Source organism: Leptidea sinapis, chromosome 13 (genome assembly GCF_905404315.1).
Source record: "Leptidea sinapis chromosome 13, ilLepSina1.1, whole genome shotgun sequence".
NCBI classification, from domain to species: Eukaryota; Metazoa; Arthropoda; class Insecta; order Lepidoptera; family Pieridae; genus Leptidea; species Leptidea sinapis.
Genome location: NC_066277.1, coordinates 10745757 through 10758316, shown reverse-complemented (window position 1 = coordinate 10758316; position 12560 = coordinate 10745757). Strand labels below are relative to the sequence as shown.

At 40.1% G+C, this 12560-nt stretch overlaps 1 protein-coding gene across 3 annotated transcripts in view; it reads left to right on the top strand.

Moving 5' to 3' along the window:
- The window catches only part of LOC126967507 (protein EFR3 homolog cmp44E), a 44286-nt gene extending 32416 nt beyond the window's left edge, over positions 1-11870 (top strand). For 2 of the 3 annotated variants that reach the window (XM_050811997.1, XM_050811998.1), the window contains exons 15-19: positions 2499-2622; positions 3477-3568; positions 4392-4490; positions 10248-10409; positions 10759-11870. In XM_050811997.1, the coding sequence (XP_050667954.1) occupies positions 2499-2622; positions 3477-3568; positions 4392-4490; positions 10248-10409; positions 10759-10905 (624 nt within the window). In that variant the 3' untranslated portion in view covers positions 10906-11870. The remainder of the gene's footprint in view (positions 1-2498; positions 2623-3476; positions 3569-4391; positions 4491-10247; positions 10410-10758) is intronic. The other variant, XM_050811999.1, reaches the window with a different exon arrangement.
- Positions 11871-12560: the final 690 nt, after the last annotated feature.

The following is a 12560-nucleotide window of genomic DNA, read 5'->3' as shown; positions in this document are numbered from 1 at the left end:
ACATTCTAGCGCTCTACAAAGCGCAGGTCCGGCCACACATGTAGTATTGCTGTCATCTCTGGTCTGGCGCACCCCAGTATCTGCTCGATCCATTTGACCGCGTGCAACGTAGAGCAGCTCGAATTGTCTGGGACTCAGTGCTTTGTGAACGGCTGGATCTCTTGGCGTTGCGTAGAGACGTCGCTTCATTGTGTGTCTTCTACTGCATTTATCACGGGGAGTGTTCCGAAGAGCTGTTTAACCAGATTCCTGCCGCCGAATTCCACCTTCGCACGACACGCCACAAGTTAGGATTTCATCCCCACCATCTGGATGTGTGGCGGTCCTCCACAGTGCGGTTTTCAAGGAGCTTTCTCCCTCGTACTACAAAGCTATGGAATGAGCTTGCTTGTGCGGTGTTTCCGGGACAATACGACATGGGTACCTTCAAAAAAAGCGCGTACACCTTCCTTAAAGGCCAGCAACGCTCTTGTGATTCCTCTGGTGTTGCAAGAGAATGTGGGCGGCGGTAATCACTTAACACCAGGTGACCCGTACGCTCGTTTGTCCTCCTATTCCATAAAAAAAAAAAGTTATGCAACGACTGTAGAGAGTCATCTCTTTCTCACACCGCAGACCACAGATAAGTTTATTTCGTTCATAGGTACCTAAACTGAACTGCATCGGAATCGCATCGCTTATTAAAAGTTGATGGTAGGCCCTCTGGTCACCACGACAGATATAAGGCATCTGTCAACGTGTTGTCGTCTGCATAGTAATGTATGTTAGAGGCGTTCAAAATATCATTGATATGCAGAAGAAACAGTGTAGTATAGCACACAGCCTTGGGGAACTCCAGCGTCCACGAGCTTCGGGCACAATGAAAATCCGTCGACAACGACCTATATTCATATTCAAACTCAAATATTTTTATTAAAAATAGGAGAACAGCTATATAACGTCAAAAACTCACATTCGAAATAGTATGCCTCAGACCAGAAGAGAACGGGCGAGAGAATCTTAGTGGGCTTGATTTTTTTTATGTTTAATACACAAGTAGTTTAGCTACTTAGCTTAGACTTTTCTAAAGTACATATTAGCACTAATGTATATAATATTTAATGGACCCAATTGAGCGAATTCTAAATGTACAACAGTAATATAAAATTTTTGCTTACTTATCTATAAGATTGACATCTTTCGTAATAATACAGTATTTGTTCATTAGAGTAAGTTTTTATTGGATAAATTATTATTATTTATTAATTATTACTACTCAAAGTTTATCTCAGCGGGCCTACCATGAACTCTTATTGCGATTCAATTGACAACCTAAAATGAACTCTTTGCTATTTCGTACCACGACGTGATTAGAGCTATCTAATTTAGGTTGACGTCAAATCAACTGATTAAATCGCAATGATGTCAATTGAATGTCAAAAATGATATCAACTGAATCGCAAATTGATTTAGTTCGTTCATTCATTCGTACCATGAGGTAATATTTCAAGCTAAACTGGATAGCTTATGTGTCAAAGTGAGCGATTCGAAAAAAGTTCCTACTTCCTTAGAGGAAAGTGAATCGTGTTGTTAATAACTTTTAAAAATAGTGAAAACATACAGAAAAGGAAAATTTTATTGATGAAAGATGAGGTGAGAATACTTTATCGGACTTTTTTGTAAAACAAAATACTGAAAATAAATATCAAAAATGAAAATACTAAAGACGAGGCAGTAAGGGCCCGGACTATAGCCTGTTCGCAAGAACGAATTAAAAAAAATCTACTCTGTGGTCCTGTCAAATCAAACATCAATGGAGGTGCGTTCATAACTCGTTATTTTTACGAAAACACCTAAGCAAACATTAAATTTCTAATTCAAAGAACTATATTTATTTATATTAATATTATTTAATAAGTACAAAAAAAGGCTTAATGGTTTATAATTTGACGCTATAAAGCGCAATTTTAAAATGTTTTTTTAGTACTTTCTACACAAAAAAAACGCTAAAATCATATCATTTTAGGTTTCGAAACGCAACGCATATGGTTCGAGTAAGAGAGACAAACTTATGCAACGACTGTAGAGCGTCATCTCTTTCTCACCACAAACAAATTTATTTCGTTCATTCTTCTTAAGGGATCCAAACGCCATTCAGTAAAAGGCACTTCATGGTACGAATTTTAGCGATTCAGTTTAGGTACCTAAATCAAACTGCATCGGAATCGAATCGCTTATTAAAAGTTGATGGTAGGCCCTCAGGTATCAGGCGCATTATTTCGAATAGGCGGTAATTTTTGACGTTCAATCAGTGATTATAATCCTATTTTGAATAAAAAAAACATTTGAATTTGAAGTGGGATGCAATGAATATCGATTCGGGAATACAGCAGCCGGCATAGGATGTCACAAAGTGGGTGTGCAAGGCTACTTCGTGTGAAACTCAGGGTTGAAATGTCAGAAATAAATGTGATGTGGATAAAAATTCGCATTTGATATAATTAATAAATGGATATCAGATGGCGGTAAGCGAGTGCTTGAAGAGTGCGGGCGTGGAAGCGAGCCGGCTTGCGTCCCCTGCGCTGTACACGGCGCCGCATGTGGCCACGCCCCTCGAGCATCGACACAGCTGGCTGGAGGCGGGTGAGTCAACAATGTCATAGTCTACGCTAAGCAGCGGTGGGCGAATATGAATGATTGCTATAATCGAATTATTTTGTATTACTAATATTTATAAGCGATTATAAAATAAGTAACAAACTTATTTTCATAATCGAATGACGCTAGTAATTAGTATTACTAATCCTGTTGTAATAACTAGAGATAGAGAGACTCGGAAGTCCAGAGTCGCTGACGGCTGTTTGACTTTGAAGACAGAAATTGGATTTACAAACAAAATTATTAAAATGATTAGTATTGTTAGATATTACATTTATGGTATTTTTTAATAATAAAGACAATTTGTACTTATTAAATTATTTAGTTGTGGTTATGCAACTAAACTAACTTAGGTTGGATTTATCATTCGACCGTTGACCCGACCAACCATCGTATTTGCTTGCTTTGATCTGCGTCGACTCGCAGACACAATTACCTACTCAATCAGTAACTACTAATTTAGTAGTAAGACATTTTTATAATCGAATGACTTCATTAGTATATCTCATAATCGCCGTGTGGACCGATGTGGTAAATCAGCTCTCTTGGGCGATAAACGAAACTTGGGTATTTAGTTCACCTAAGTTTATATACCCTAAATATCAACATCAACATAGACAGACAGCCTAGCCAAACTCTAAAAAAAAAGCGATTTACTCAATTGTATGAAACGTACAGTCATTGATAGATTGACAGATGACGGCTGTTGCTACTATTTCAAAGTGAAAATGAGTGTTGTGCTCATTAAAGTATCGACGCAATTGTAACTGAGTATATTCTGGTTTTGGGAGACCAGTCTTTCATTTAATTTTGTTTAATTTGTGTTGTGTCGGTGGCAGGCGCGGCGGCAGGGCGCGACAGTCTGGCCGACATCTCGTGCGCCGCGCTCACCGAGTTGGACAGCGCCAACAGTTCCCCCGGCGTGCAGCGGGTGAGTATGACGCGCCTTTACTCAATTTTCCATTAGGGATTTCATTTTTGCTTTTAGTTCCTCCACCGTAACAGGCCAGCTTAAATTAGCTTCAATTCTTACCCATGCGTCGTAATTCAAATAATTTTTCTTGTGCTTTTGCTCTTGCGAGTTCCATAAAACTGGTTCAGATTCATAATTTTGTATGAATTCTATTACTCTAATCCATGATTAACGGTTCAATCGAACACGTTTAAACCGCTCGGCCTCGCAGTCAACTAAAGCGAGTGAAGTGTAGCCAACCGCACGCACTTTGCCGCGACAAAACTTTTTGATTTTTAGTTACACATACACAATACACTCTTAAACTTAAATATTACAAAAAAATAGTTCCAGTGTATGAGTCAATTACAGGTGCACATAAAATAAATAAGAATCATTTAGGCAAGGGCACTTATATTTAACACAAAGACTTAAGTATAGTATATAAAAAAATGTGATAATAAGTAATTAAAGAATCATTATACTATAGTTGCAATATCTTACGTTTGAATGCTATGAGGCTATCGCAAAATGGATCAGCCCCGGATGTCTCCAAAATATTATTTAATGAATGACAGACACGATGTAGTGGCGCGTTGCTGCCAACGGTAGTTCTTACGGTGGGTAGATAGAAAAGTTTGTGTTTGCGTCTTGTCCCTAATCTCGGTGATGTACGGCAATTTACCGACAGCGGTGCGAAGGGCATTCGCAATAGGACGAATTCTTTGGCCAGATGTGTCGCGACAACGCAAATGTTCGCGTTATCGCGATAGTATGGCCACAGCTTTACGCGTATGTGCAGGCGGCGGCGCAATACGACGCGCTAGACGAGGAGTACCGCCAGTTCATCGAGAAGTACAACGGGGACCATCGCCCGCACTCTCCGCGCTTTGGCACCTACGTAACGATCACCATTCATCACTCATCACTCATCACTACTCACTCATCACTACTCACTCATCACTACTCACTCATCACTACTCACTCGCCGCACACGCACACGCAAAATTCACTCCCGCTCTCCCGCCTCTGTAAAGCTCGCCATAACAACTCCTTTGATTCTTCTTGTGTAGCAAGGCTTACGGCCCATTATACTAGCTACAGATAGAGATAAATTACTACCTTCTATTGTCAATAATCTGAAGCTGTCTCAATATAAGTCAGTCTTATCGCCTTATATTGGGACGCGTGAATTGAAATTTCCATACAAACTTCTATCGCTGGTAAGCTATACATCGTTCCATTGACAGACAGCGTGTACGGAAAAGGTGAGTTAGCGTCGATAAGTTTATTGGGACAAAAGCAACGATAATTACGATTTTTTATCTCAAGTAGGCCACAACTGGAGGTTGACTGAATATTGGGAATGGCCGTTAGTGGTTTGCGCGACAGTTATCACCTGTACCAGGTGGCGAGTCCGGTCGTCGGTCTTCTAATTATTTAAGAGGAAGCCAAACGGAACGTTGAGGGAGTACCTTCTAAATAAGTGGCCGTAACATGAACACATTTGTACTTTATTCATTCAAATAATTCGCTTTTATTTACCGACTTCAAAAAGAAGGGGTTCTCAATTCCATCGGTACTTTTTTATGTATGTTCACGGATTACGCTGAGCTTTATGATCCGATTTAGATGATTAATCTTTAATTCGATACGGAATGGCAAACATTCCGCATTTGGTCCCATAAAAATTTGACATAGTTTGGACCAGTACTTTTTATAGAATAGAGAGTACTTATTAGTTCTTAGTACTCTAGTACTTGCATTTAGCTAAACCTTTTAAATAAATAGCTACTTTGAGCTCCATGACTTCACGAGTAAGTTAAAGAAGTATGTGTAATTTAATAAAAAAAAAAACACAAAAGTTATTTATTACTGTTTTGGTCGTTTTGTTTTCGTTTCACAATTTCGAAGGATTCTCTAAGTCTTAGTGGAACATCGATTTGAAGTTGGCGCGCAAGCGAACGTGTTTCGACATTGACGTTTGTACGTAAACTTCACAGAAGAACCGTTAAGAGTCAAGCGCATGTGCTGTGAAAGAGTTTGTGTAATTTTAGTGGATTTTCTGAAGCTCAGCATTTGGCGCATGCAATTACAGTAGATGCATCAATCACACAATCATATATTAGGGAAGATAACGACCCGCCCCACGAAACGTTGGAAATCGAAAAATAAGTTGCAAAAAACCATCTAGGATAAATTTCACATCGAATGGTAGTAGTTTCATGTCGATACGATCAGTGGTTAAGGCGTGAAAGAGCCTTAAACAAAGACCATTTTCATTATTAATATAAAGACTAGCCGTTCCTGCCTGCTTCACTGGGCGAATTTTTAAAGGAAGGAACGTTGGAAATCGAAAAATAAGCAATAAACCCACTGATAAAAAAGAAGGACTCCACGCCTTGATATTAGCAAGTGAAGCACTTTTATGCTAGTGTGTGTGTGGTTACGAGGTATACCAGTTACATAAATTTTTCTCACTTAAATAATCATATATCCACAAATACTTTTATATTATTGTTTTTCCACCTTTTCACAACGCGCGACGGCATTTTTAAAATATTTTATTGCGACGCAAACTGATTTGTCACAGACGATGGCAAATCTCATAAGGGCGACCGATCGGCTTGTATTAGTGTAAGTGTATGCTTGGGGCTATGTATTTACACGTTAAACCGGCTTGTTTTGGTGCCTTACTGTTATGTAAGGTGTCACGGTGTCCTTATTTTTTTTCTCGTCCGTGCAATAAACCATCTAGGATAAATTTCACATCGAATGGTGGTAGTTTCATGTCGATACGATCAGTGGTTTAGGCGTGATTGAGCCTCAAACAAAGACCATTTTCATTATATATACATAGAAGAAGATAAGCGCTCTCGTCGCTGTCTGCCCTCAGACTGTAACCGCCCCCTTCCACAGAAGACGGATAACGAGTTCTGGCGCTGGGGCCACGAGGAGGCGCACACGTCGTGTCCGCACCACTTGCGGCGCGCCCGTACCGCGGTACACGCACCTTGTGGACGCATTGTGTCTTACACCATTATACGTCTAGATAGAAGCCTTTAGTTCTGCTCTAGAAAGGTTTTTTATTTATTTATTCTGAAGCGTATAATAAGTATGTACACACAAATACAAAAGATATAAAATAAAAATAAACTTAAGATTAACCAAGCAAAAACAAAAAGATTGGTAAATTTCTACTATATACGATTAAAAAATGGTCCTAACTCAGCATGTTTGCCGGTTTGAAAACCAAAGCTGGTCTTCCGTTGGGCCTTTTGGTGACGTCACGATAAATACTTAGATATAAAATAAAGCAACACTTTTTAATGGTAGGAAACTAAAAGTAACGTGGATTAAAAACTAAATCTTATATACTTACATAATGTAACCTAGTTTAAATTTAATTTCTTTAGTGTATCGATCTGATATAATGAACGATGGGCAGAGTTATAACGCATGTAAATAAAGTAAATAGGTAATTTCTATTTGTTCACACTAAACAAAATGACTGAAGTATCGCGAGTGTAAGTCGTAACGGAAATGCACACTAAAGTATTAAACCTGGCCTGTTGACATGCGTTGCCTAACAGCTAGAGGCTCTATCTAGACGTATAAATTATCTAGGCATTGTATATAGAGAGTAGCTCTGTAGACGCCATAGTGTACAATTTTAGGGTACTGTTGTATTATAGCAGTAAACGTAGACGGTTCATTGTCGACGGTAAGTAGACAAAAGACTTACAGTAGGTTTGAATAACGTTTGTGTTTCGAGATCATGATTATTTATTTATTCAATAGAAACAAACGGTTACATTGGTAAATTGATTACTTAAACAGGATATTAAATCTAGACCTAAAATTCCCTATGTTTTAAAACAGCCAATACAGATATGAAAATTAGTAAGGTACAACTAACAATATTATTCTATGATGAGATATGATGAAATGAAGCGAATGACTTAAACATGAAATGGTCTAAGAGGCAAAGTTCGGTATTCATATAATTACACACTCTTCTGATGAAACAATTTTTAACATAAACGATTCTGCTATGCGGAATGCTAAATAACGGTTTATTAACACATTTACGCTCACATCTACGGGGTATTCTATATGTAATGTTATGTAATAGGGCTGGAACGCTATTGAGAATTTTGATAAATAATATAGAATCAAAATCTCATAGTCCACATATTCGTGACCAAACCTATAATCCAGACATCTTACAAACTTTTTTTGAACACTTTCTATTCTATCGATATGTTTACTATATACAGGATGCCAGACTGTACAAGCAAACTCAAGATGACTCCGGACAAAACTGTTGCATAATATTTTATAGGTCAATGGAGACTTGAAAGGCTTAGTCACTCGTAACACAAATCCCAGTTGTTTATACGCTTTTGTTAAAATGTGATCTATGTGTGGGACAAATGTCAATTGAGAGTCCATAATAACACCCAAATCCCGAATCTGTGTTACGCGTGATAAAACATTACCGCCTAAAGTATAACTGTTGTTAATTATGTTGCGTTTTCTGCTATAACTATTTACGTGACATTTATCTAGATTTAGAAATATTTTATTGTCCTTTAAATACATTTCAACTTTTTTTAGATCATTTTGTAGTAATTCGCAATCTTGAGGATTTTGAATTATCCTTATATTAAAAAATCTTTAGATTTTAGTATCATCCGCATAAAGTAATATATTAGTGTTATGGGCTATAGAACATATATCATTTATATAGAGATTAAACAATAACGGCCCAAGGTGGTATCCCTGAGGAACACCTGAACTTATTTCTTTATATTGTGACGCGAAACCCTTTACAACAACTGCTCGAGTCCTTTTTTCTATATAAGACTTGATCCAACGCAGGAGGTCACCATGGATTCCAAGTCGCCAAAGCTTAAGCAATAGGGTGTTATGACAAATTTTGTCAAAACACTTGGAAAAATCAGTGTATACCACGTCAACTTAATGATTACCATTTATTGCATTTAAAACTATGTTTGTGAAAGTCAATAAGTTAGTTTCGACACTACGACCACAAAAGAAACCATGGTGATCAGGATTAATAATAGTTCTAACAGCCTGAGAGATCTGGTCAGTTTCTCAAGAATCTTTGCAAACTGACACAGCTTAGAGATACCACGATATTTTTCAATATTAGGACTCGAATCACCTTTAGGAACTGGGGTTATCCAGGCTTGTTTCCAGACACTAGGAACATAGCCCTCACTAAGTGACTACTTAAATAATAATGTAATTGGCAAAGCCAAAGTGCGAGAACATTTGCTTATTAATAAGGAAGGAACTCCATCCGGCCCTGCACCCTTATTAACGTTAACACGCTCAAAATATTTTTGTACAAGAGGCTGTGAGATCTCAATTGAACTAATATCAACATTGGTGAATCTAGGAGTTTCTAAGTTTTCTAGTAATAAAAGATCTAAGCTACTAGGTTCAAAAACTGACTGAAAATGCTCACTAAATAGTTCACAAATACGTCTAACGTCCATCTAACGCCGTATATCCTTTGTGCAAAATGCTTAATGCATAGTATCTGGTAACTGACCTTTAGACTTTATTGATCCTACATAAGTCCAGAAAATGTAAGGACTTGATTTAATTGTCTGTTCACAAAATAAATATATTCCTTATAACATTCTTTCTCAACAGCGATAGCACGTTTTCTCAGTATTTTGAAACTTTCATACTCCAAAGGGTTACGATACTTTTTCTGTAATTGGTACAATTTCCGCTTTTCACGTAATATCCTCCTAAGAGCCCTGGTATGCCAAGCTGGATAGGACACAGAAGACTTAATCGTAGGACACGGAACGTGACGCGTTATTGATTCGTTTAAGATTTAATAAAACTTTGAGGTACATGAGTTAAGCGTCCTATTAGAAAATACTGAGACCCAATCAATTTCTGAAAATTCTTTGTTTATGTTTTCGTAATTTCCAGCCAATAAATTTTTTAAAATATATGAAGGGTTTTTTTGTTATATCCTAAAATTAAATAAATGTAAAGATATAATGAGTGACTTGTGATGTGCATCCTCGGATACTAGCGGTTCATTTCAATTCGAGACCTGACAACCTATTACAAAATATTAAATCAAGTAAGCGGTTGTTTATGTTGCGAACGTCATTTTGATCAAAACGTGCAGTTTCCCGGCTGTTTGTCACTACTCGGAGTATCCACCGCCTGTAAATAATATTCTGTCAATCACAGTTACTTACCGGACCAAAGAAAATTTCAAATGTATACAGATAATTATAATTATAAAATACTAAACAACTGTCAATTATGTGTGTATAGGTACTATAAAGTTATTTGGAACATTTTGCCTTCCAAATGTAAAACTGGAAATAGTTCTAAAATCGTCGTAATAGCGTCCATTTTAGCGAGCTGCATCTTTCATTCTGCAATTACGTCTTAACATAAACTTTATTATTTTTATTCACAACCTGCGTTGCACTATTTCCTTTTTTTGTAATCAAATTTTAAAATGTATCAAATTTCGTCATAATATTCACTCATTTTGTCAGAAACAAAAATAAATGAATTATAAATGGAAACAAGAATTATAACTGGAAACAAAATAGTGGCAATGCCACTCACAATTTTGGGTTATTCGCAGCACCCGATGCAGAACGAGAATGTAAGCCTTGAGGCGCTGCGGCGCGCGGCCGGAGGCGCCAGCGACGCCGAACGGCGGGACGCAGAGCGGCGCCGCGCCTCGCTCAACAATGCATTCCGCACCGCGCCCTTCCACCACCTGCTGCACATCACGCAGCCCAAGGTGAGTGTCCGCCGCCCTGTGACCGAGCGGTGCCGTGCCTCGCTCAACAATGCCTGCCGCACCGCGCCCTTCCATCACCTGCTGCACATCACGCAGCCCAAGGTGAGTGTCCGCCGCCCTGTGACCGAGCGGTGCCGTGCCTCGCTCAACAATGCATTCCGCACCGCGCCCTTCCACCACCTGCTGCACATCACGCAGCCCAAGGTGAGTGTCCGCCGCCCTGTGACCGAGCGGTGCCGTGCCTCGCTCAACAATGCATTCCGCACCGCGCCCTTCCACCACCTGCTGCACATCACGCAGCCCAAGGTGAGTGTCTGTCACGCCTCTCTCATCCGTCTGTTCGTTGCAGTACGAGATCCAGGAGAAGCTGGAAGAGATCTTCAAGTCTATATCGGAGGAGCCCCTGCTGCCGCCCTCGCCGCCCGCGCCCCCCGCCGCCAAGCCCGCGCCTCACCCCGCGCACCCCGCACACCTGCACGACATCTTCCTCTACTGATCGTCTGGACCGACAGCTCGGCTTGCTGCTGTGTGTTCAGGCCGGACGCTCTTCGACTACTACGTAAGACAGTGTCGGTGATTGCGTCCTATCGTATGTGTATCCTATCATATCACCCGATTATAGATTCACCAACTTTAAACTCATCATCAAGGCAACTCCGGTTATGATCACCCTTCGCGTCGCCCTGCATCTCGCGCGTGTCACTCTTATCCATGGTTTATTTTAATAGGCGGTCGATTTTCGAGGTATCTTGCTTTAATAACTACAACGATGATAGAACTTTGAAAGAACGCCTACCGTATTTATTAAACAGCTTGCCTCAGGACATCCGGACAATCCGGTTGAGTCGAAGGGAGAGGCGTTTGCGGTGAGTTTGGACAGCGCGAAGGCCTTCGATCGGGTGTGACATAAAGCGCTTATAGCGAAACTGCCATCCTATTGGGTTTCCCGAGAAGTTGTGCAAATGGGTCGCTAGCTTTTTGGCCGAACGGAGCAACAAGGTTGTTATCAACGGTGCATGCTCCGACTTAAAACCCATAAACGATGGTGTCCCGCAAGGCTGTGTGCTATCCCCTACACTGTTCCTTCTGCATATCAATGAAATGTTTTCAAATCAGCAGTATTCATTGCTATGCAGACGACAGCACAGGGTATGCTTCCTACACCGGCCGTGCCATCATGTCCCGGCAAAGCGTCGATGAGAACCGGAACAAACTTCTGTCCGAAATCGAGACTATGCTTTGCTAAGTCTCGGAATGGGGCTGACAAAATTTAGTCCAATTCAACATCAAGAAGACACAAGTTTGTGCGTTCACCACTAAAAAGTCTCTCTTTGTCGTATCCCCTCGATTCGAGATTACTCCTCTAACTGCCACAGCCTGTATTGGCATACTTGGCGTCGATATATCGAGTACAGTTCCGTGGTCACTTGGAAGAGAAGGCAAAATTGGCCTCTAAAAAGCTTGGTGGTGCAGCGGCCGAATTCCACTACCGGACATTACGTGCAAAGTATCACCCGCATCACGTAGACGTCTTGCATTCCACAACCGCGCGTTTTGTTAGAAATTTCTTGCTTCGCACAGTCACTTTGTGGAATCAATTACCGGCTGTGGTTTTGCCGAACAGATACGACTTAGGGACCTTCAAGACAAAAGCATACTTAAAGGCCGGCAATATATAATATTGTATCATTAGCTGTAGGTTGTATTTTACCAGTGGGAGGCTCCTTTGCACAGGATGCCGGCTAGATTATGGGTACCACAACGACGCCTATTTCTGCCGTGAAGCAGTAATGTATAAGCATACCTGTATTTCCGTCTGAAGGGCGCCGTAGCTAGTGAAATTACTGGATAAATGGGACTTAACATCTTATGTCACAAGGAGACGAGCGCAGTTGTAGTGCCACTCAGAATTTTTGGGTTTTTCAAGAATCCCGAGCGGCACTGTCGTCGTGCCACCTGTCCTGTTGTCCTGCTCGTCTCGTCCCTTATTGTCATAAAAAAAGGGTTTCCTTTAATAAATAAAATAATTTATTTATTTAGGTGACATGAAACTTATACAACTCGAAATAAACCTACCCGTTGTAAGTGGTGCGAGCGAGCCGGGCCGCGCTCGACCACGGTGACCGAACACAGTCTGTGTATATTCTATTT